This window comes from Barbatula barbatula (genome assembly GCF_947034865.1).
Source record: "Barbatula barbatula genome assembly, chromosome: 25".
In the NCBI taxonomy this organism is placed as follows: domain Eukaryota; kingdom Metazoa; phylum Chordata; class Actinopteri; order Cypriniformes; family Nemacheilidae; genus Barbatula; species Barbatula barbatula.
In genome coordinates this window covers 3,422,552-3,445,830 of record NC_136788.1, presented here as the reverse complement: position 1 = coordinate 3,445,830, position 23,279 = coordinate 3,422,552, and the positions used below count along the sequence as shown (strand labels likewise).

Here is a 23,279-nt window from a genome sequence, read left to right as displayed (position 1 = left end):
GTTCTTGTTTTGAGTTTATTTTAAGTCTTTGTATAGTGTAGTTAGTCTTAGTCCTGTTTTGTTCATGTTATTGTATCCATGTTTTGTTCTGTTACCCCCTCGTGGGTCTTTGTTTTATTATGTATTAAATTATCTGTTAACCCCTTACCCGCTGTCTGCACCTGGGTCCTCTGTCCGTGTCTCATCACTCGAGAACCATGACAGACATCTTCTTGGAATTGCCTATTTATTAACCCACAGGAGTCAGGTGGATTACTTTAGTACTTGCACTGCAAGTTCAGTAATGATTCTTGACTTAACACCACCAAAAACAATACTCTTTGATGGCTAGACAATCCTTTAAGAATTAAACGATTGTGTGTATGCGTGCGTGCATCTATGCATGCGTGTTGTGTGTTTGTACACACGTTTAAAGCACTCACTTTGCCTGAGAGCAGAGATACAGTGTCACTCTTCAGAGACTGCAGATCACTGCTGTTTAGCTCTGTGCCATCGCTGGGACCAACATCAGAGGGCACCATGTCCTGATGCTTCACGGATAACAGGGTATCCTCTGCCTCACGTGAGATCTAAAACAGACAATGAAAATATCAAAATCAAATATTAATGCATATATCGATATCAAAAACATTCAAATGAATTTAATCTTTCAAATTCTAATGAATAGGTTAAACAAAAAGTCCATTCTTGTGACATTTGTTTTGGGCTGTGCCTAAAGGTTATTGGCTATTTAAGAAGTCCTTTTTGATATTGATATTTCCCCCCACATTGATATTTCCCCCACACGTTTCAATAGAAAATACGTAAGAAAAAACACGTGCCACTTAAACTCTTTCATGTGATATTTAAAAAAATATTCCTGCCTATTTCTTAATACACTTGAAAGAATATATTCAGTCTATCAGCTTACTATAACACCCCTTTAAATTCCCTTATGCAAAGCTATTTATCATATAAAACAACTCTTTTACAGAGAAGATTTGAGTCACATCTGTTCTTGCCATAGAAGAGAATGAAAAGACATGCTTTACTTGTTGCATGGAATTAATGCTCAACAAAAAGACAGAGGAAACGGTTTAATATCTCATAAAGACTCTTATTACCCATGAGACCTCATTACGGAGAGACTCTCATCACACAGAGCGTTTATAAGATCACAGCGCTCACTCAAGACTCTCAAAGAATGAGCATCAATCTGTTTAGTGCCCTTGAGAAACAGCACGGCAGCATCTTTACACAATTAAAACACCAATTCACACTATTAATGGCTGAAAGCCCTTGTGTTTATTGATAATCAGAATTGAAGTAACTTTGAAAGGACTATGCAGGAACACACACACATATGCAAAAACACATCTGGTATATATTTCGCCTGACAAAACTTGTACTGTTTTAAAATGAACCCTTCAATCGTTATGTTTTTTTTCTATAACATAATTTTCATGACCTGTTGTCCTCCTAAATTCTCTCTCTACCACAATGTAAACAAACTATAACGACACAGAACATGTAGACAAAAATTTAAGATTATAAGGGCTAAGAAACAGATGGCGCTAGAGAACATTTGATTGAATTGATCTTTGTGGAAATATAACTTTGCTTTTATTTAAAAATTGGAGACAGGAAAAAATTATAAATGACTATTGCGTATCCAATAGCCTCACAGCAGGTGACACCAAAAAAAGAAAAGTTTGAGGAGGTAAAGCTAAATTTAGCATTTTGATTTAAGCTTACAATGTTGACTAAAACATGATAATGTTGAAGTGTGAACTTTTCATCTAGTACAAGAAGTTACAGTATTGTACCATACTGGTTCATCCCTAGCAGCTTATGTGCTTTTGAGATAAATTACATGCTATATTACCAAACAATTGCTATCACACATTTCTTTTGTCCTGTCCTTAAACAGACCTGTCAAAAGAGCCTCTAAAACTCAGTCTGAGGCCTAATTAACTTTACGCAAGTATCCGTTTACTGGTGAGAAGCAAACTAAAGCAGCACTTGACTGCTTTGATCAGCATCATGGAAAAACAGCACAGAGAGCTTCAGGGGAGCAACAATGACAACATTGTCATAATGACCATCACCGATTACCAGACAGCATTTACACTTCTAAAGCCTTTTTTGTGCGCTTGAAGATCCAAGAGTCAACTGAATTGCTCAAATGAGAACGGGGAGAGATAAACTTAGGGGGAAGATGTTGAATGTAAAATAACGAGAGGATCTTGTGTCAACAGCTCTGCACACATCTGTGACATATCAAAGAGAATATAAGAGGCTGTGATTTCCACGCACCTTGATAGTCGTAAGAGCGAGAGCGAGTGAGTTTCTGACAGCTGGTTGAGTCTGGAGTTACTACCCAACTTTTTTAAATCGTGACGCTAAATATGCAGTGACATCGCAGTATGATTCTGGCACATCGAGAGCAGTTTTAGCTAAAGCTTTGCTCAAAATGTTCGGTGCATTTTAGACACTAGCACTCGTATTTCCAATCACACCTGAAAGGCTGTCATGATAACACGTCAGGTCCTGTAGTTGCATTGACCACGCCAGCAGTCTACCGTTGAAGACCCTACAGAGACGCAGAAACGCACAAACTCTTTAAAGAGGCCATCTTCAAAAAAATGTTGTAGCCTTGATGAACACTGAATAGTCATTGATATGTACTGTAAAGCCCCAGGTATAAGTGCTTGCGCTGCGCAAGTGCTTCAGCTCGATGCAGTTCTCATTTTCCCGTTCAGCACCGCATTGTTTAAATAGCAAATGCCTTTGCGCTCATTTGTGCGCCCACTCGGGGGAGGCTTGGTAAAAAAAGAGGTGTTTTTAGGTGCATTGTTTCCGCGTCGCTATTTTAAGGAACTGAAAATAGACTGCGCAATATTTTTAATAATTCACAATAACCATCCGACAACTGATATGCATTCTGACTTTTGGAGATGTGCGGAACTGAAAATAAAAAGTATATTTATAGTTTTCAGATTGAATGTTTGTTTAAATTTGTAGTTAAATTATTGTGAAAATAAATAAATGTTTTCATACAGTTTAGTTACTTTTTTGTTAGTTTAGCTTAAAAGGAGCAATTAGTTTCCGAATATTTTCCTAGTAATAATCCTACCCATCGTTTCCTTTCTGCCAATAGGCGCTTTCACAATGACGTCATTCAACTTAACTTTGTTATTTGTATCATAACTTCCGTTTTGCAAAAAAAACTGCCATTTTGCCTTCACACAACAATTTAACAACAGTGACTAAAAATACGAGTGTTCAAGACATCGGTAAGATTATTATTGTGTTTAGTATCAGGTATATTAATACTTTGTAACGTTATTGACTGACAGAACACTTATTCGAGCACTTATCCACTGTTCAACGAAGAATTCGTATTTTTATCAAGCTTCTGATCTTGTTGTTAGTGACTTGTCATCTAGAATTGAACTCCATACTGAGGCGCTAGCGGAAGTAAAGATACACTGCTTAGCGGAAGAACGGAAGATGTATGACGACATTTGAAAATGGCCTATACTGTCCCTGTCCTATCAAAAATGGAAAAGCCCCTCCCAAAAATTACTTGAACTGAACTGCCTAGAAATGACTTGCAATGTGTTTGTAAGTGAGTTTTTACATTAATAAACCTTAATAAATGCTTAACAAAGGGAACCTTATTGTAACGTGTTACCTGTTACGCTTATCATTTTTCAATTAGTGCTCACACAACGAGCTGTTTTGACAGGAAAGCTAGCTGCTTATCCTTTAATTGGCCCTTTTACAAACACACAATCACACATATACAAACACACACTGCTGTGAGCTGGCTACCTTTTAAGCAACATAGATGCACATAGTGTAGAATATCACACAGAAATTTATGTTATTTTCTCTTTGTATTACATAATAATTATATTGTGTGACTGATACCCTGTATCTGAGATAACATAAGATTCTGTATACATTCTTAAAATATGACTCATGGGTATCTATGTATTTAGCTATCTATCCATATATACAGCATTTAATGTGAACATGTATATATACTTTTTATGCAAAACATATATATATATATATATATATATATATACAAAATCATGTTTTGCATGAATGCCATCATGTCTGAAACTTGCTCTGTGTTGCCTATGTAACATGTAAGGTGACTGACCGTCTAGGACCGTGATTAGATGCATCTGACACACGCTCCTGGCCTGAAGTTATATGGTCCATGTTTGTTTATCGATCTGGCTAGTGTCTAGTAACAAAAAATGATTTATACTTTAATCAATTAACAATAATTGATATTAATATTTGATTGTATAATATTTTTTTATAAAATAATACAATAAAGATTTTGATTGTATGTTAATTCTATTAAATACAAAATGTGTTAAATGGGTCATGCAACGTTTTCGCATTTAAGTTTAACCAAATAACGGTGCTACTGGTAACCCAAAAGACATACTTTTAACTAGCTAAAGTAATTTACGTGATACTTCTTTTGCTTGTTTTCAGAAATAATCTACAGGGACTCTGTTCTTTTACGGATGTGTACCGTAGGTTAAGTTCGGACCACAAAAGCGTGCAGGCACATTAATGTTTGTTTATGTTGTTGATTTGAAACCATCTATAATGTTCCTTTAGATGTGTTACTAAATTCCTCATGTCTGTTATACATGTACTGAACATTATAGGAGAGCTAGAGTAAAATCATTCCCACTCAGGACTCGAGAACATAAATTGTTTATCAAACACTAATGCAGACGTTTAGTCCAATTTGCATTCATATTAGTTTCTGGGTATCTCCATCCGAGGGGAATTACTTCTTTAGGGGCCCTCTGAGAGTCCAAAATAACTTCATGCATGATATTGGTATCTTTATATTTCTCATTTGAGAAGCGAATTGCTTTCAAATACCCTCGGAAGTCATTTGGAAAGTGTTCAGTTGAGCAAGCATGCACACACACCAGCAGGATATGGAGTCTGTAGCATGAGACCAAATTACACCGCTGACTGCATTATGTCCTCTTGTCTGCAATGAATCTGTTTGGGTGTCACTAAATTAATGTTTAAATAGATATATTCACAAACAAACTCTCAACTGGTGGCTGCTTCCTCAAATAACGTTGGTCCGTATAAGCAGATGGAGTTTACGCCCATCACCCCACGTATGAGCAATTGTAATATTAATGTCTTACACAAAGCACATACACAAATTAATATTGTATGACTCCGAGAATGCTTATTTAAAACATCTTAACCAAAAAACGTCAGTTGATTTTTCAATAATGTTACTGGGGTATACAATGCAATATTTGAAATCCATACTTTCATGACACTGAAAAGTGTGTATACGCCACAATGAGGTGAAAACAATGAGAGGCTTTTGACAGTAAACTGCAGGTTGCATGCAAAGAGACGGGGTCAAGCTGAAATTGTCCATCACCCAGACAAGCAGAACTCATTTGGATGCAAACGAGTATCTACAATATTCAAATATTCAATATATATTCAGAGCTTCAGCGAGCACTGGACCCAAGAACCCTCTTCCCTTAAAGACGGTTCTCACCAGTGTTGAACAGAATATGAGTTCAAAGGTAGAGTACAGATATTTGTATGTGTGCAAATATTTCATTTTGGAAAATCTTGAAACACATTTTATACCCATGCATCACAAGATAATTCATTTTGTTTCTTATTTCAATCATCTTTTTTTTCTCAACCAAATTATTTTTTTACCAAAAACATCCCAAGTGATAAATTGTCTAGTGGAAATGACTTTATAGTAAAATTCTCTTTTTCCATCTTTCAATGCTAAATAAAGACAAATGTTTTCAATTGAAATGATTTTAAAATGTAAGACAAATGGATGACAAACCACGTGCATTGTATGTAGCATTTTAAAGCCATTGATTTTTTCCATTTATCTGCAGTTAAAGACTAATTTAAATATGTTCGGTTTCAATAATATTACAAATCGGTATCATACCACGTGGATCAGCAGTTCGAGCCATATATATATGTAAGGATGGCACATAGACTGAGTACTGAAACAATCACTCCACTGCCGTTTCATTTTGTCTTCTGCAGCAGGAGCGTGTGCTGCTCACACATGCATTGTAAAGCTCTAACCTGTTAACATCAGTGCCCCCGAAAAAATGTATTGCTAATGCGCAGCTCACATGTTTATTATGAAACCAGCCTTATGCTGTGTTCACACCAAACGCGAGTAGAGCACGAGTAGATTGCATATAAAGTCAATGCTAAAGCGCGAACTTGGGCGGGTGATGTGAATAACGCAATAAAAAACTTGAGTGAGAAACTCGTGTGAAGAACTCACCTCATTGGCACCTATTGTTTGACACGTCCAGATGCATTAAGACACTCCCCGTCGTGCAATATAACTCACGCAACAAAACTGCTCGAATTGGACTTGAGCTAACCATTTTATATTCCATTTTAACCATTCAAGTATATATTTATATATAAACATGTTTACATAAATGTTTGCGATTTTTGCATAATTTCACAAAATTACACCCTGACTGGAAAAGATTAATAGTAAAAAACCTACAACATTCGGTAATATATATAGAACCATGGAAAATACCATTTCAGAGACCGATTTTCTGATTGTTTTATAAAATGTACTAAATGTACAATTTATAGGCATGTGTTTTGTCATGATTCTGCCACATCATGTCATGTTTCTCGTGGTTTAGTGGCAGGATCATGACAGAAACTTATGTTTAATGTGGAGAGAGGCAATTATTGTTCTTATGGCCTTCCACACGCTCTCTCCGGTCTTGTCTCTGTTCCCATCCTCTCGTCTCCTCGTTATTGATTCATGCCCTACACCTGTTCCCCTCTTGATTTGCTCCCTTATTTAATGCCCTTGTGTCTTCTGTCTTGTGCTGGTTCATTGTGGTTGTGTGAGTTCTTGTCTAGTTTAGTCATGTGTAGTTTTGTAGTTAATGTTTAAAGTTTATTTTACTCTTGTTTAAGTGTTTTTAGTCTTAGTCCTGTCATGTTATGTATCCATGTTTTGTTATGTTACCCCCACGTGGGTCTATGTTTTATTATTTATTAAATATATGTTAACCCCTTGTTACCCGCTGTCTGCACCTGGGTCCTCTGTCCGTGTCTCACCACTCAAGAATCATGACAGTGTTTCACTTCTGTGAACTTATTCTGTGAACTACCAACAATATTTATCCCAAATAAAAAATTTTTTTGTTTCTTTTAGCATTTATTTGCAGAATGGTTTGGCTATTACAAACTAACCATTAAGCTGAAATGACACTGTCCTTTCAACTGTATTTATCATTTATCATTACACTTAACATTTCATCCAACGCCATCTCGAATGAAGAAACTATAGAAAATCCAATCAAGAAACATAATCATCCGAATCCATAAACACAAGCACAGGGTCATGTAAACATCAGCCATACGTCACACCGGACAGCCTAAACGCATCATAGCCACCTGATGTCAGTCATCCTTTTCAGTGCAGGATCAATTGATATCCTGTTTCACTGGAAACCCTGTACGGATGAGCTAATAAAATAAACACAATTGGATAGCAGAGAGTGTGGCTCAGGCCAGAGTAAGTGCCTATTTACCTGAATGAGAGCTTGCTGTAATGTATTGGAGTGGATATCACATTAACCTGCCAAGGCCTTTTTAAATGGGGTCGAGGGCTTAAACTGATTTATCTGTTGGCTCCCCCAGGGGCACTTTACAGTGTGCAGCCCATCCAGCTAACCCATCAATCTAGCCTTGCTCAGTAGATATCATTACTGCACAGTAAGGGCACTGTAAATATATTCATACTAATAGGTGTGTGTGTGCATTCAAAATACTGCTCAATTGTCCATATGCACATTCTTCCTGGTTTTCGATAAGCTCAGGCTTTTCCCGCTGAACTGACACAATATCAGTCTATCATCTCTCCCTTCAAAAAGGTTCAAATTGATGGTTGAATGGGAGAAATACTTAGAGATGCAGCAGTGTACAACTGTTAGGCTGAGTAGACTGACGATTCGTGTGTGTTAGTCAAGTTGCTTGAGACTGATTTGATGCTTGGTAATATTTGAAGAGTTTGTTTGTTTTTATTGTGTTTTATAGTGTTAGTTAGCTGTATTGTTTCATTGTTATGGCTTAAATCAAAACAAACCAACTGCAGTTTGATTGATATGAATTGTAATGCACAGTAAAAACATGATTCTTGAAAACATAGTTCTAATTTTGGAAATAAACTCTTAATTTGGTCGTAAATCTTTTTTGTACTTGGATCTTCTAAAGGTTGTAAACACTGTGGCTCTATTATAACTACTTCAGAGTGCTTCATCATCACGAACAGCAATAGTACAACCTGTTCGTCTGACTAATGTAGGAATGTTTGGGAAACATTGACCCAAACTGTCTGTGCCAGTGACAATTGCTGTGATTTCATTGACGCAATTGAGTGGACAAATAAAGCGGAGTTCCTTACCTGATAATACAGTTGCCAGTCTTAACACGATTTGTCTTGTTTCGATTGAATGAATAGCATGCAGGAAGTATAATATAAGCACGTTAGTAACAGCTAGTAAGTGCAGTTCCAAAGGTGCTTTACAGAAAACATGTAAGTGAGATCATTAGGTGCTAATAGTGAATATTACATGAGATCTTAGATTTTTATAACAATTTGATATATAAATCTAGACTAAATACGCATCATTTTAAATTTCTAAAAATGTTTAATAAGAAAACACTGAACATACGCAGCGCAGCCAATATAATTGGCTCTAGGGTAGTTAGAGCGGGAAAACAAACAAAACAACTGCTCTCGTGGAGATGGTATTTTCTCTGATGATGACTGCTGCATGAAGTGGATGCTTAAGGAGAGCGCGATGTTGCTTTGTTAGGTCTGATTCGATCGCTCGTGCTGATCGGGATCCCGGTTCGTTTTTATAAACGAGTTTGGCACTGACAGCTACCACGCCTCCGACGCTGCATACCTCTAATGCACGTATACGTCATTGCTAAGCCCCGGATGTCCTACAATGCTCGAAACGCCCCTGCCTCTAAGGTGACGTGTTTGCCACTTGTTTGAGCTTTTTGAAAGCTTTTGGTCTGAGTTGCATTCATATTTTAATTTAAATGCACCAGGGTTTGTTTGAAAGTTGACCAAGACCCATCTTTTGACATGACAGCGGATTTTCTCTATATATTCTGCATAGGCCGCCGCCTACCTTATCTGGCTGGGTGACCACCACCACTGGTATCCCTTCCTCTGGATCATGACACTCAGATTCATCACATTTCTGCTTCACCAGATTCTCATGTGCTCGCTTTTTGAGTTGAAAAGTCCAATTTATTTCAGAGGATCTTTGACTGGATGTGGATACATCTGTGAAGACCAAAGCTGATGCTGGTGTGGTGGATTGAAGGTCGTGCTTTGGTTTCTCTTTGGTAAGAAAGTTGAAACCCTCAAAATGCTTTGCTACTGAAATCCCAGGAGAAGATAGTATAAACTCACAAGCTTCAAACGCTGATGCCTAAAGAGAGAGAGAGAGAGCAAAGGCAGAAAAACATAACATAGGTACTGTAAGTACACATTATTGTGTTGGCTCATGATATTCGATGATATGATATTTTAAACTGTTCACTGATGTTGTTATACATTTACATTAAAAGTTTAAGTTTATGAAAATACATATCTTTATATGTGCTTTTTAATTGACATGATTAATTTTTCTTGGCTTGTGTTTTTGTATTTTTTATTAATTATCTAACATATTATTATCAAACATAAAACAAAAGAATTGGTCTTTGGTGGAAGTGGAAGATAACCTTCTTGACAGTGTCAAAATTGTGGAAGAAATCTTCACTAGATTTTAGCACTTCTAAATATTTATTGTAAATGAAATTATAACAGATAACAGTTTTGATATATTCTGCCTGATTGACCCACCATATTAGTTCATTTTGATAAAGCACCAATTTTAACACCCACATAGATAATTCAAATGATGCATTAGCAGTGGTGTTTACTACACTCTTTTGGTGTAATGCAAAACATCGGCAGACACATTCATCATTTTAATCACACACTTGATTATGTCCTATGTTTCTTACAGAACAGCCTCTTCTTAATATTATTAAGTCCTCACTCGCTCCAGGTCATGTCTCAAGACCCTTTAATTTGGCTGTTATTAAGCCTCTTATTACAAAACACACACAGGAAATGATATACATATTTCAGAATGTGTCATAAAATACTAGAAAAAGTACTAGTGTCTTATGCTGACTATTGCTTCAGACCACATCACAGCACAAAAACGTAGCTTGTTTAAGTTGCAAATTATTTGCTTCTAGTATCTGACCAAGATTTTATCTCACTTCTAGTTTGTCTCTTATTGCTGCATTCAACACTATATGTCACGCCACACTTTTAGATCTTTAAGATCGCTTATATAGAACTATATTAGGATTTTACTTGCATTACAATGATTCAAATTCTATTAGTCGGACCTTTACAATTTATTTTATAAGTAAATATTTTGTTACTCTTAAGGTCTTAAACTTTGGTTTATAGTGTGTCCAACAACAGGTTTAAATACATACAAGGTGCAAAAACTGTCAGGTTGGGGTGTGGGACAAAGAACGCAATTGCAGACAGAATCGAATAAACAAAGACTTTAACAACAAAATTAAAAACCACAAGGGGATAAAACTTCTTGGTTACGTATTTAACCTCGGTTCCCTGATGGAAGAAACAAGACGTTGTGTCGAGACTGACAGAATTGGGTTTGACTTAAGAACCTATCATCTCCGATTCTACTTTTGAAAAGGCCAATGAACTTGGCAAATGGGACGGCATTCATTCACCTTTTTGGGCTGAGGAAATTGAGAGGCACTATCGTTCGCTGCAGCAGGCAGATACGAGGGGAACCGAGGTTACATACATAACCAAGACGTTCCCTTTCTGTCGGTCTCTCGATGTTGTGTCGAGACTGCGGCTGCGCATGATCGTCCGCACGAATCATAACCATCCAGTGGTGTAGTAAGTCATCCATTTGTGTGGTCATGACGAGAGGCTCTTACTATCGACCGTACAGGCGGTGGCCTTGTTACTCTAGATGCAAGATGGCCGCATGACACCATAAGGAGCACTGGGTTTGCTATTCCCTCACTGAGGAAACGCGCTACGGAGACCACTTCCTACCGCAAGGAGGCACCGTACATGGTCTCGCCTGCAGGGGAGCCGGCTCATCAGACGGAACCGCCCTGTGGGTCCGGTTAGAGCTATATAACAAGAGCTCAGGTAGTACCCGGCCTAAGGAGGCAGGCTGCTCCGCTCAGGCATCCGCAATAAAGTGCGGCAGTCTCTGATTGGACATAGCCTCCCCGCTGTCCACCAGTACAGGCAGAGAGCCGCTCTGAGCATCTGAGCTCTGCCTCTGTTGTTACTGAGGCGCAAGGTGCGTGCTGGACACGATACGTGAGGGTTAGGTCTTTCTCCCACGGGGGGAGCACCTGTATGTTCCCCCCTTGTCCCAGAAGGGAGTGTGGTCCGGGCACATGGCCAGGCTGGGGACTTGCCCCAGGCACTTGCTTAACACAGAGGGTGCGTGCATGACGAAGAGGCATGATGCCACACGCCGGTGTGTGACACTCTCTGAGTGTTTCAAGGGGACCCCTGACTGAGGGAGTACCAACTGTGCGGGCTCTCATGAGACATGCTGTTACGCAACAGAGTCTAGTTCCATACTAGGACAAGAGGTGCTCCATGCAGGGGAGAGCATGCTCTTGTCCCAGTTGACCAGTAAGCACTATCCGTCAAGGTGCTGGTGCAGAGGGTCCCTGTGCGTAGACAACAGATCTTGTGAATGGGCCGGTAAGCCAGTTGTCGAGATAGTTGAGGATACGCATGCCCTTCTCCCAGGGGGAGCCAGAGCAGCCTCTGCTATCTTCGTCTGCGACCCAGACAGAAGAGCAGGATCTTGTACTGGTATGTGAGACGGTCTGCTTGAGAGAACCAAGGCATGCATACGTGTCCTTCAGGTCGATAACCACAAACCACTCCTGGTGTCATGCAAACTCCAGGGTGGGCTTCTGCGATCACTGCAGATCAGGCGCAGCCCCCCACCTTAATTTGTGACGATGAAGTAGCCGTAGCTCCTGGGACATTTCGGCCAGAGAGGTGGGCTTGATTGCCCCCTTCTCCAGAAGGTTGCTTACCTCGGCCCGAAGGAAAAGAACATTCACGCCTCTGACTGAGGTAAGAGAATGTCACAAAACTTGGGCATGGTGCCTGCGAACCGGGTCACATAGCCGAGACGGATAATCCTCACTACCCGATGTCCTGGGATGCAGACACCTTGGCAGGGACCGGGTCACAGCAGAGGAGGACGTGCCTCAATCTGCTACCGACCATCGAAAACTCACGTCTTCAATAGCATCACCGACAGTCCACACTGCGCAATGGGCGCATCAAGAAAGTGTGCTTTCTCAACGTCTCGCCTCTGCACAGATAGAGCCAAAGGTGTCTCTTTTGGACCTGCAAAGTGGACATCGTCCGACCCAGTGTGCACGCCGTCACCTTGGTCATCCAGGGGCACGCAGTGAGGGGGGCCGTCCCTGCCTGACCACTGGGTCGTGTTACCCCTGACTAACTACTTCAACACCTTAGCCTGGTGGCAGGATGGCCATGGCGTGAAGGGAAACAACTGGATCCCCCGCAGTGCATCAGCGATGATGATCACGATTTACCTGGGGTACCGACATAGCCCTTAGCTGCTCCCGAGTCAAAGTAAGTCAGGGCAACAGAGGTGGTCTACCATGAATACCCCGAAGAGGGCACTCTAGGTTTCCGTGCTCCTCAAGCTCTCCCAGGAACTTGGCACCTGAGCAGGACGCGGTTCCCCGTGTTCCGTATCCAGGTACAAAGAGTCCAGCCGCGGGCTGCGGGGTTGGCAGTGAAGTGCACCACAGCCCGATGCCCATGGCGGCCCATAGCGGGGAGCTGCAGAGAGTCCTCAGCACTTGATGTCGGAAAGTTGCCATCCGATGTTGCAACCGAATTCTCGTCCTCAGCACGCTATGTGAAAGGTAACATAAAAGGTAAGTAGTCCTTGCTCTTATGCAAACATGTACGAGACAAGTCCATGTTAAAAGATGAGATGTGTCCTTATATCTAGTGCTGGGTGATGAGGTGATGAGGATCAGGTGTGGAAATGGCTGACGGAGTGCAGGTGATAGGGATATGGAGGATTATGGGTATTGTAGCTTTTTGTGAAATACGGTGAACAGGCCGGGGAACAGACAGGGATTGTGACAATCTGTTCCTAATGCATTAAAGCTAGTTCATGTATTCATGGTCTCTAGAAATGTATTAGGATGGTCCTCTCAATCTGTTTGGTCTCTTTACACAAATCAAAATATTATGTCGGAATAAAAACAATCTTTACACCACAATATAATAGAATATATGGTGCTGTTAACGTTACTGTTGTTGGTATCGAGGAATATATCGTCACCTGCTGGTACTCCATGCGTGTCTTTTTAACGCCTAGAAGGGGATATTGTAACACGAACATACATTGCCTAGTCTAGTAAACCAACGTGTGTATTACAAGCTTTGCGATGGTATTCCTGTCCATGTGTCATGATTCTGACCTCTCTTGTCTTGATTTTCTGGTCTAGTGGCAGAATTGTTACAGAGCCACACGTTTTGAGTGGAGAGAAACATATTATTGTCAATCAAGACATAATATGCGGTCTTTCCAGCCTCGTTTTTGGCCCCGCCCCGCCCCTCTTGTTCCTAGTCTAGCTTTCCACCTGTGTCTCATTACCCACACCTGCCCATTGTTATCTTCTTTGTTATTCTCCCTATTTAATCCAATTTAGTTATTCCCCCCTTTTGGGAAGTGTTTGTTTTCTGTTTTGGTATTTAGTTTTGTTAGTGTTTTCCACCATCGTGGATCTTTGTTTTGTGGTGTATATATATAATTTGCTATTAAGATACACTTATAACTGTAGAAAATAAAATATTGAAAACAAAATTGAAATATGAACAAACAAAGTATTACCAAATTAAATTAACTGAGTTATTTTCATCCCTCTCTACAGCATTACAAAAAAGTTATTTTTAGATTTAGAATACATTGGAGTTAACTGCATTTGTCAAGACTTTAACCAAAGTCATATATAAAAAAAAGCATTGTGTCTTCTGAGTGAGCGCACAATTTAGGCTAAACCTGCCAAGTTTGTCTTTTATAAATGATATACTACAGAACTCTACCATAATATCCATAATGAACTTGAGGTTTGAACATCTCCCCAAAGGCACAAGAAAACCATCATGAAACCAGCATTATCACACTAACGTCCTCTTATCTTACTCATAACTGCATCACGCAGTCTTTTTCTGTCCTAATCTAAAACAGTTTGACAAGCACAAATACCCTTTAGCTGAGGAATAACATTTCACTCAACGTAGGCATGATTACTCTTCATTAGCCAGTAATGTGACAGTTTGACAAGTGCAGTGGCTGTTTTAGTCACCTGCTGATGTGTGTACACGGACCAGTGGAGATGAGACCCCTGTGTAAGTGGCCATTAACCACAGTTCATCTGTCAGACTCCAGACCAGACTCAACCTCCACTACACTTCATTTAGAAAGAGAAATCCCAGCAGGCTTTGTGTCATTTATAGCAGCACCCATGTTCATTAAGACTTTAGTAGTATCCATGTGTGGGAGTTTCTTCAATTACAGACATTCGGAAAAGAAACTTATGTCAAAACAATATTTTCCAAGTATCACTAGTTTATAATCTACTAACAATCCCCAACAGTGGATATAATGCACACATTTAGTATTTGTTTCAAATTGTTTTACTTATATTTACATTTACATTACAATTAATTTACATATTTTATAGATTTTCAAATTCTTGAAAGGTTTGGGTTATGGGAAAATAAAATGTGCAACTTCAATGCAAAAGCATTGAAAAAGTTAGTAAACTTGAAAAGAGTGAAATGTTATTATAGGAAAGTTACTATCCCAGGACAATAACTTTTACAGTAATAATTCAAAAAGTGGTGTTTGGCCCTGTGGGACTAGTTTTATTTAACATGAGTTTTAATAATGTAACGTAATTTAACATTAATTACTAAATATATGCTATGGTGCTAAACATCTATAATTTTTCATACATTTTCAGTACATGAACACCATATAAAGGTTTTTTTTTCTCATATAATGGGCATACCATTCATTCACACATTTTGCAAACAGCTTTCATAAGGTTTGAAATCCAACATAAGCCTTTGTAACTGAAGCTATTTCCCACAGTTCCAGAGACAGAAGAATGGAAATCTATCAGACTAGTGCTGTGTCTCTCTTCAGTGAAACGTCACATTCAAATATCCCAGCATGCCCTCCACATGTCACAGCTGTTCCTGCCTCCATTTCCACTGGCATGCCGTGTCTTTCATTAGACAAGAATGTCTCCTTAAAATGTCCCTCCATTAAAGAAGGTTTAAACAGTTGGGGCCAATGGGTATTCATTACACAAAGATTGGTAACTGAAGAGGTAACTGAAATTGTTTTCCTACATAATGGTTGAATGTGTAATTCAAGCCTTTCGCAATTCATTAGGAAAACTGTGAGCTCGTGGTTGCTTGTACTTTGGCCTTTCTGGACCATTCGTCTTGGACTGCAGACCATTTAAAGCATTTGATGTTTCTAAGTACTTGTCTAAAAAATGCTGGGTTATTTCAACTATTCTTACCCTTCTATTAACCATAATCTACTAAATGACTTTCGGGAAACCCAGTTTTGAGCGATCATACATGTTAACTTTCATACCTGTTCCTCACTCCACTTAGAGTACCTGTACAGTACACAGCATTATACTGTACAGTAGTGGCCAAGAGTGATTCATTTGGAAAATTAACATCCTCACTCTACATTCAAATATACAACTGTGGAAAAAATTAAGTGACCATTTCAAAATCAGTTTTTCTGCTTGTATTTGTAGGTATGTGTTTTTGTTGAACTATGTGAACTACTGTAAAAGATGATTAAATATTGAAGACATATGGTTGGTTTGACTCAATTAAGTATTAAGTTAACCCAACGTACATTTGTTTGTTGCAAAAACGTGCAGTTTAATAAAAAAATTCTCAAAATATTCAAGTGTGAAGCTTTGTGGGTTTTTGACCAGGTTTTTTGAGTTAATTTGCATATATTTACAGACAATGAAAACTGAAGAAATAATTAAAGAAAATAAGTGTAGTATTTCTTAATTCTCATCATGACATCATTCTTGGTCACTACTGTACTGTTGTATGTAATGATCAGAGGGATACATACAGTGGAGCATCTCAGTTATATTTAATATTATCACTGTTGGAGTACAATTGTTTCGCGTTTCTTTTATGCACATGACACAGAATTGAGAGTACAGTTCCATACAGTAAATGTTCATTGCAGGGGAAACCTTTAGCAGCGGGCAATGAACAGAAAAACAAAGCATTTGATTTGAACTCTCAGTTTTACCACCAATTTCCAGTCGGCAGCTGCTGCAGATCCTTCAGTTAATCCAGTTCTAGCTTTGGTGTGTCCGTTTTCAACCAGTGACATGTGATATCCACAACAATGTCTACAAGTCTCAAAGCCACAGGATCCACCTAGGGTCACAACGCAGTATGAAACAAGGACTCATTGAGTGATGAATACTCTGGATTTTCTTGACATGGCACCAGGAGGAACTGAGAGAATAACAAATAGGACTACAGGATAAACGTGAAAGTCCAAAACAAACAGAGCTAATGTTGGCCAGTATTCCATTTGAGTTACGCTAGTGGATTCTAGCTGAAGACTCAGGAAAGGAATTCACAAGCAATTAGTCAACAGGGATATAGAGAACATAATCCAACAATGTTTGGTACATCTGTATGTTAAGCAAGGCCAAAACAGGCAAGTGAATGACCAAATATATCCTGACAGGTATTATCACTCTGTCATTTTGTCTATTTTTGTTTTTCAAGAACTTACTGTGGAAATATAAATCGGTTTCAAAAGATACATTTCAGATGTTTTCCAGATGTCTCAATAATTTCAATAGCACTGAATTTCTAAATGCATCATCTGATCATATCCGTCTCTTGGCTTTCAAGAGCGAAGCAACTGTTTAATGAAGTCATATCACCATAAGATTGTCTAAGATGCACTAAATCTGATGGTGGTCTGTGAATAAAGACCATTATTAATGCACCATTATAGTCAATCATTGTTGATTCTGCCATTGGAGTTATTGACTCTCTCTGAATGAAACTATAATCTTTAGAAACAAACCATTAGGTTTTTTTGTCACAGAGAAGCATTGTCATGGTGCAACTGCATTAAACATAAACCTAGGTTTTAGCTTAGAGTTATCTTAAAGTTTAAAGTCGACATCTAGCCAGCCATTTATGAAACATATTGATTTTTTTCATTTATCGTTGTTATTTATTTTTAGTTTGTTTAAGATCAAAAGCATTTTGGAATCCATTGAACCACCATTAATGGACACCAAGAAAACGTCTCGGTTACGTCTGTAACCTCGGTTCCCTGATGGAGGGAACGAGACGTTGTGAGAGACTGACTGGGGTTTGATCTTGAGAACCTACCTTCTCCGAGATAATTAATTATAAAACGCCAATGGGCTTGGCTAATGGACGCGCACGCCAGTCTCCGCCCCGTGCATACGGGTATAAAGGAAGATGGCGGCGGTCATTCACTCACCCTTTGTACTGAGGAACCTGAGAGGGCACTCCCGTTCACTGCAGTGATTCGGTGCAGCGTTGTGGCATGAAGTCACAACGTCTCGTTCCCTCCATCAGGGAACCGAGGTTACAGACGTAACCGAGACGTTCCCCTTCAGTCGGTCTCTCGACGTTGTGAGAGACTGACTGGGGATCAATCTTAAACGCCACAGCGCTTGCACCGATATCACGACCTCTAGCGGAGCTACCCTGTCTGGGCTAGCGAGTCACAAGAGTGCTACCGCGAGATGTAATCTTCCAGTCATATAGTATTAGTCATACTGAGAAGCCTCTACTGACGGCCTCACGGACAGTGGCGTACGCCTCTAGTAGCGAGGAGCTGTCCGGAGCCGAACACTGGGGAAACACTGCTCTCCTCTTAGAAGAGTGTGTTACGGAGGCCACATCCTAGCCGGAGGGGAGGTACATGTGGAGAAATGACATGGTCTCCCCGGCGGGGAGAACAACATGCGGAAAGGTGTTAGCCCGAATAGGGGGACAATCCAGGTGGGATTACCACCGGCGGGGAGGTCACAGATTCACCAATCGGGAAATCCTGAGTGAGGAATTCAACACACGGGACGACCCAGAGGGGAGTCACTACGTATGGGGCACTAGTCCTAATACAGGGGTCTGCCTGAGCAGGGATGACTCTACCTATAACGGACCTGGTTCTAACAGACGGCTCTGCTCAGTCTGTTACCAAGTGCAATGCTTAGTGATGGATGGAATGCCTATACTTCGCCCGAGAGGGGAAAGTAGGTAGGCTACAATAGCGCACTAGTCTCACCTGGTGAGGGGAGAAGGCGCTTTCGCAGGCGTACGCCCAAACCAGGAGCCCACCCTAAACGTTGGCGGCGTTTAAGGGCATGTGCTGCAACTGGTTCCACGTGGAGATTGTAAAATCTCGTGAAGGTACTGGGCGTAGCCCAACCCGCAGTTCTACAAATGTCTGCCAGAGAGGCGCCCTGTGCCAGTGCCCACGAGTGGAGTGGGCTCTCACTGCCAGCGGGTACGGCGATCCTGGGATTGGTACCCAGTGCGCCACCTCTGTTTGGAGACAGCCCCCCCCCGGGTGCCGTCTCCTAGAACAGACAAGAGCTGCTCAGAGCTTCTGAGGCTCTGTGTGCGGTCCAGACCGAGGCGCAGCGCGCGGACTGGACACAACACATAAAAAGGTTGGGTCTTCCTCTCCGGAGGGGAGCACCTGCAGGTTCACCACCTGGTCCCGGAAGGGAGTAGTGGGAAGCTTGGGCACGTCGTCGGGATAGGATCTCAGGACCACGTGAGAATTACCAATCCCGAGTTCCAGGCACCTTTGGGACACAGAGAATGCCTGTAGGTCCCCCACCCTCTTGATGGAGGTGAGCGCCACAAAGAGTGCATCTTTCATCCAACTGAGGAAGATTGGCAATTCTTAGGGGCTCACCAGGGCCGTACCAAGGCCCTGTAGGACCACATTAGGGTCCCAAGAGGGTACGGAGCGCAGCCAAGCTGGCCCTCTCGCGCTCCTGAGGAACCTGGTGACCAGGTTGTGCTGACGGGGATACTTACCTGCGGGTCAGCACTGATCCGATCAGGCAACTCCGCGGGATCTCCTCCCGGGGAGAACACCAGGACAAATTGGCGCCACTTATAAGCGATAACCGCCTAGAGGCGGGGCTCTAGCCTGTAAGACAGTCTCCCGGACCGCTAACGGGCAAGCCCTCATCCCGTCCAGGGGCCAGGCATGGAGGTTCCAGAGGCCTGCGTTGGGGTGCCACAACGTGTCCTTCCCCTGCGGAAGGTCCTTCGTCAGGGGAATGGGCCAGGGGGGGCCGTCGTCAGATCTACCAGATCCGAGAGCCAGGTCTGGTTGGGCCAGTGTGGCACCACTCGCCAGAACCTGATGCCCCTTTTCCCTGACCTTGCACAGGACCTGTGCAAGGAGGCTCACTGGGGGGAAGGCGTACTTCCGCTTGTCCCGCGGCCAGCTGTGTGCTAGGACATCCGTGCCGAGGGGACTCTCGGTCTGGGAATACCATAGCGGGTAATGGGTGGAGTCCGGGGAGGCAACAGGTCCACCTGTGCCTGCCGAACCGCTTCCCACATGAGCCAGGCTGCACGGGGATGGAGTCGCCACTCTCCGCGGGGAGTACACTGTCGAGAGAGCGCATCGGCTGTCTGGTTCAGGTTGCCCGGAAGAAACGTGGCCCGCAGGGATTTCACCTGCTGACTCCGAAGGAGGAGGCGTCGGGCGAGTTGTGATAACTGCGGTGAGCGTATGCCGCCTTGCGATTGATGTACGCCACGGCAGTCGTGCTGTCCAACCGGACTAGCACGTGTTTGTCCTGCACGAGGGGCTGGAGCCTCCTCAGTGCCAGAAGGACTGCCAACAACTCTAGGCAGTTGATATGCCAACGCAGTCGGGGACCTGTCCACCTACCCGATACTGCGTGCCACGCCGTCCAGGGAACCCAACTCTGTAGCCAGTGCTGAAGCGGCCGCATGTGCATCAACCCGAGAGGGATTACCCCCGTCGAGGACGGCATGTGCCCCAGGAGCCTCTGAAATTCTTCAGCGGCGTCGAGGGATTCTGACTGATCAACCTCAGACAGCGCAGCACTGACTGTGCACGCTCGTTGGTGAGACGTGCTGACATACGGACAGAGTCTAGTTCCATACCGAGGTAAGAGGTGCTCTGCGCGGGGGAGAGCTTGCTCTTCTCCTGGTTGACCCGGAGGCCTAGACGGTCTAGGTGCCAAAGCACAAGGTCCCTGTGCGTGCACAACACATCTCGCGAGTGTGCCAAGATAAGCCAGTCGTCGAGATAGTTTAGCACTCGCACGCCTTGCTCCCTGACAGGAGCTAAGGCAGCCTCCACTTGTTTGGAAAAAACACGTGGAGACAGGGCCAGACCGAATGGCAGGACCTTATACTGATACGCCCTTCCCTCGAACGCGAACCGTAGGAACGGCCGGTGTCGGGGGAGAATAGAGACGTGAAAGTACGCGTCCTTCAGGTCGATCACCACGAACCAATCCTGGTGACGTACCGAGCCCAGGATGCGCCCCTCTGCGTCAGCATTCTGAACGGCAGCTTGTGCAGGTGCTTGTTCAGGCGCCGCAGATCCAAAATGGGCCGCAGCCCCCCCGCCTTTTTGGGCACGATGAAGTACTGGCTGTAAAACCCGGACGACATCTCGGTTATAGGGACGGGTTCGACCGCACCCTTCGCCAGAAGGGCGACGACCTCCTGCCGAAGTACGGAAGCATTCTCTCCTCGCCCAGAGGTGTACAGAATGCCCCGAAACTTGGGGGGGCGCCTGGCGAATTGGATCGAGTAACCGAGACGGACTGTCCTCTCTATCCAGTGTGACGGGCTGGTGCGCTACCAAGCGCCCAAGAACCGCGACAACGGGACCAGAGGGACAATCTGCTTCACCGTGCCGGGGAAGGCTGGTTCGGTGGCTGACAGTACGGTCACCTCGCACAGGGGGGACCCCCCGGGAGGTTGACGGCTCTGTATGTTTACCTGCTTCAGGCGGCCTGACGCAATGTCCGGTGGGAGATTGCGGTCGGCGGCCCGATCCATCCAATACACCGTCTGGACGAGAGTGTTGTGGAGGAAAACCCAGGGGAGATTTGTCTCTTTGTGAGTATGTGGGCGCCGGACCCTGAAAAGGGCCCAGACTCGATGGAACGCGGCAGGCAGCGTCCTTCTCCGATCCGGCGTTGGAAAGGCCGGGATTCGGGCCCAGAAAAATCTCCCCCTGGTTCATCCCGTCAGGGCCGCTTAGAGGACCTCTTGGCGGGCTGCTGACGGGGAACAGATGCCCTCTTCCGCGGGGGCTACGTCTCTGGTGGGTCGTCCTCTGGGAGGTTCCTCAACCGGAGGGCCGCCGCGGGAGGGCAGGGCTGCTGGGAACCAGGCTGTGCCCGAGACCATGCCGACCTGTTGGCGGGCACGTTGCGGCGTGGTAGGATCTGTTCGATCGCCTCAGTCTGCTTCCAGACCGCGGAGAACTGCTGTCCTCCACGGTATCACCAAGCAGCCCTGCTTGCGAGATGGGCGCATCCAGAACGGGCGTTCTGGGCGCCGCTCAACCGCGCAAGACTAAGCCACAGATGCCTCTCTTGGACCACCATTGTGGACATCGGCCGACCCAGGGCACGTGCCGTGGCCTTCGTCGCTCGTAGCGCGAGGTCTGTGGCAGTACGCAGCTCACTCATACGAGTTGGGTCGGACTTCCCGCCGTCCAAATCCTTCAGGACTTTCGCCTGAAAAACCCGGAGGACCGCCATGGCGTGGAGAGCGGAGGCGGTTCGTCCAGCAGCACTGCAAGCCTTCGACGAGTGTCGAAGAGAGCTTACATGCTCTGGACGGGAGTCTAGGTCGAGCCCCCCAAGTGGCAGCTGTCTGCGGGCACAAGTGGCCCGCGACTGCACGCTCCACGCGGGGAACGTCAACATAGCCTCTAGCCGCCCCACCAACCAGGGAAGTCACAGCCACAGAGCCCTCCGGCCTGAAACGCGCCGAAAGGGGCGCATTCCAGGACTTGGAGAGCTCGTCATGCACCTCCGGGAAGAATGGTAACGGAGCGGGGCGTGGCTTTTGACCACGCCCCCGAAACCGCGCATCTAGCCGCGAGCGTTCCGAGGAGGATGTTGTTACACCCTGCAACCCGATGCACGCGGCTGCCCGGGAAAGCATGGCCGACATCTCAGCGTCAGTCTCCTCCGGAGCTCGACTGCCTGACGACAGGAGATCAGGGGAGTCTTCCGCATCCGATGCCAGCAGGCAGCTGTCCGACGCAGCGATAGAGATAGCGTCATCATCCGTGTGCGAAGTCTTACCACTATGAGACGGCCGTCTGCCGCTCGTAGGGGACGAACCAGGTGAGCGTGAAGGGATATAGAAGGTCCGCGAGCGTGAAGCTGACGGAGCAACATCTATCGGAGTCCCTAAATCACCCCAGCCGCTCGCCAAAGCGGTCAACTTCGCCGAAACGGCAGCTGAACACGCCTGGGAAACAGATGGGGTGGTGGCAGCGCTCGAAAGAACGTAGCCAACCATGACCGCAACACCCTGATTGCTATGTCCGCACACACGGGACATTGCATCAGTGAAACCTGCCTCAGCATGCTTGAGCCCCAAGCAAGTGACACAGGAATCATGGCCGTCAGACTCCGGGATGAGTCTGTCGCACCCAAGGATACAGCTACGAGACATGTTCGTAGCCGGAGGGACTTACCTCTTAAGGTCTGTAGCCTTCTGCCGAAACGCCCAGGGGAAGTCCACCGAAAGGAGAAGTCCGCTGCTCCGCGTCATAAATCCAGCAGGTTAAAAGTTTTCTCGAAGTCGAGTATCGCGTGTAGCATCAGCAAACACACAGGTTCCGAAGAACAAAGGATGAGTGAATGACCGCCGCCATCTTCCTTTATACCCGTATGCACGGGGCGGAGACTGGCATGCGCGTCCATTCGCCAAGCCCATTGGCGTTTTATAATTA

General features: G+C 43.9%; 1 protein-coding gene across 1 annotated transcript in view; it reads right to left on the bottom strand.

The window, feature by feature from the left end:
- LOC306890188 (uncharacterized protein) overlaps positions 1 to 23,279 on the bottom strand; it is a 64,423-nt gene that overhangs the window by 39,911 nt on the left and 1,233 nt on the right. The window contains exons 3-4 of the mRNA XM_079449743.1: positions 9,225 to 9,530; positions 423 to 569 (exon numbers count right to left, since the gene is read on the bottom strand). Coding sequence (XP_079305869.1) covers positions 423 to 569; positions 9,225 to 9,530 — 453 coding nt within the window. The remainder of the gene's footprint in view (positions 1 to 422; positions 570 to 9,224; positions 9,531 to 23,279) is intronic.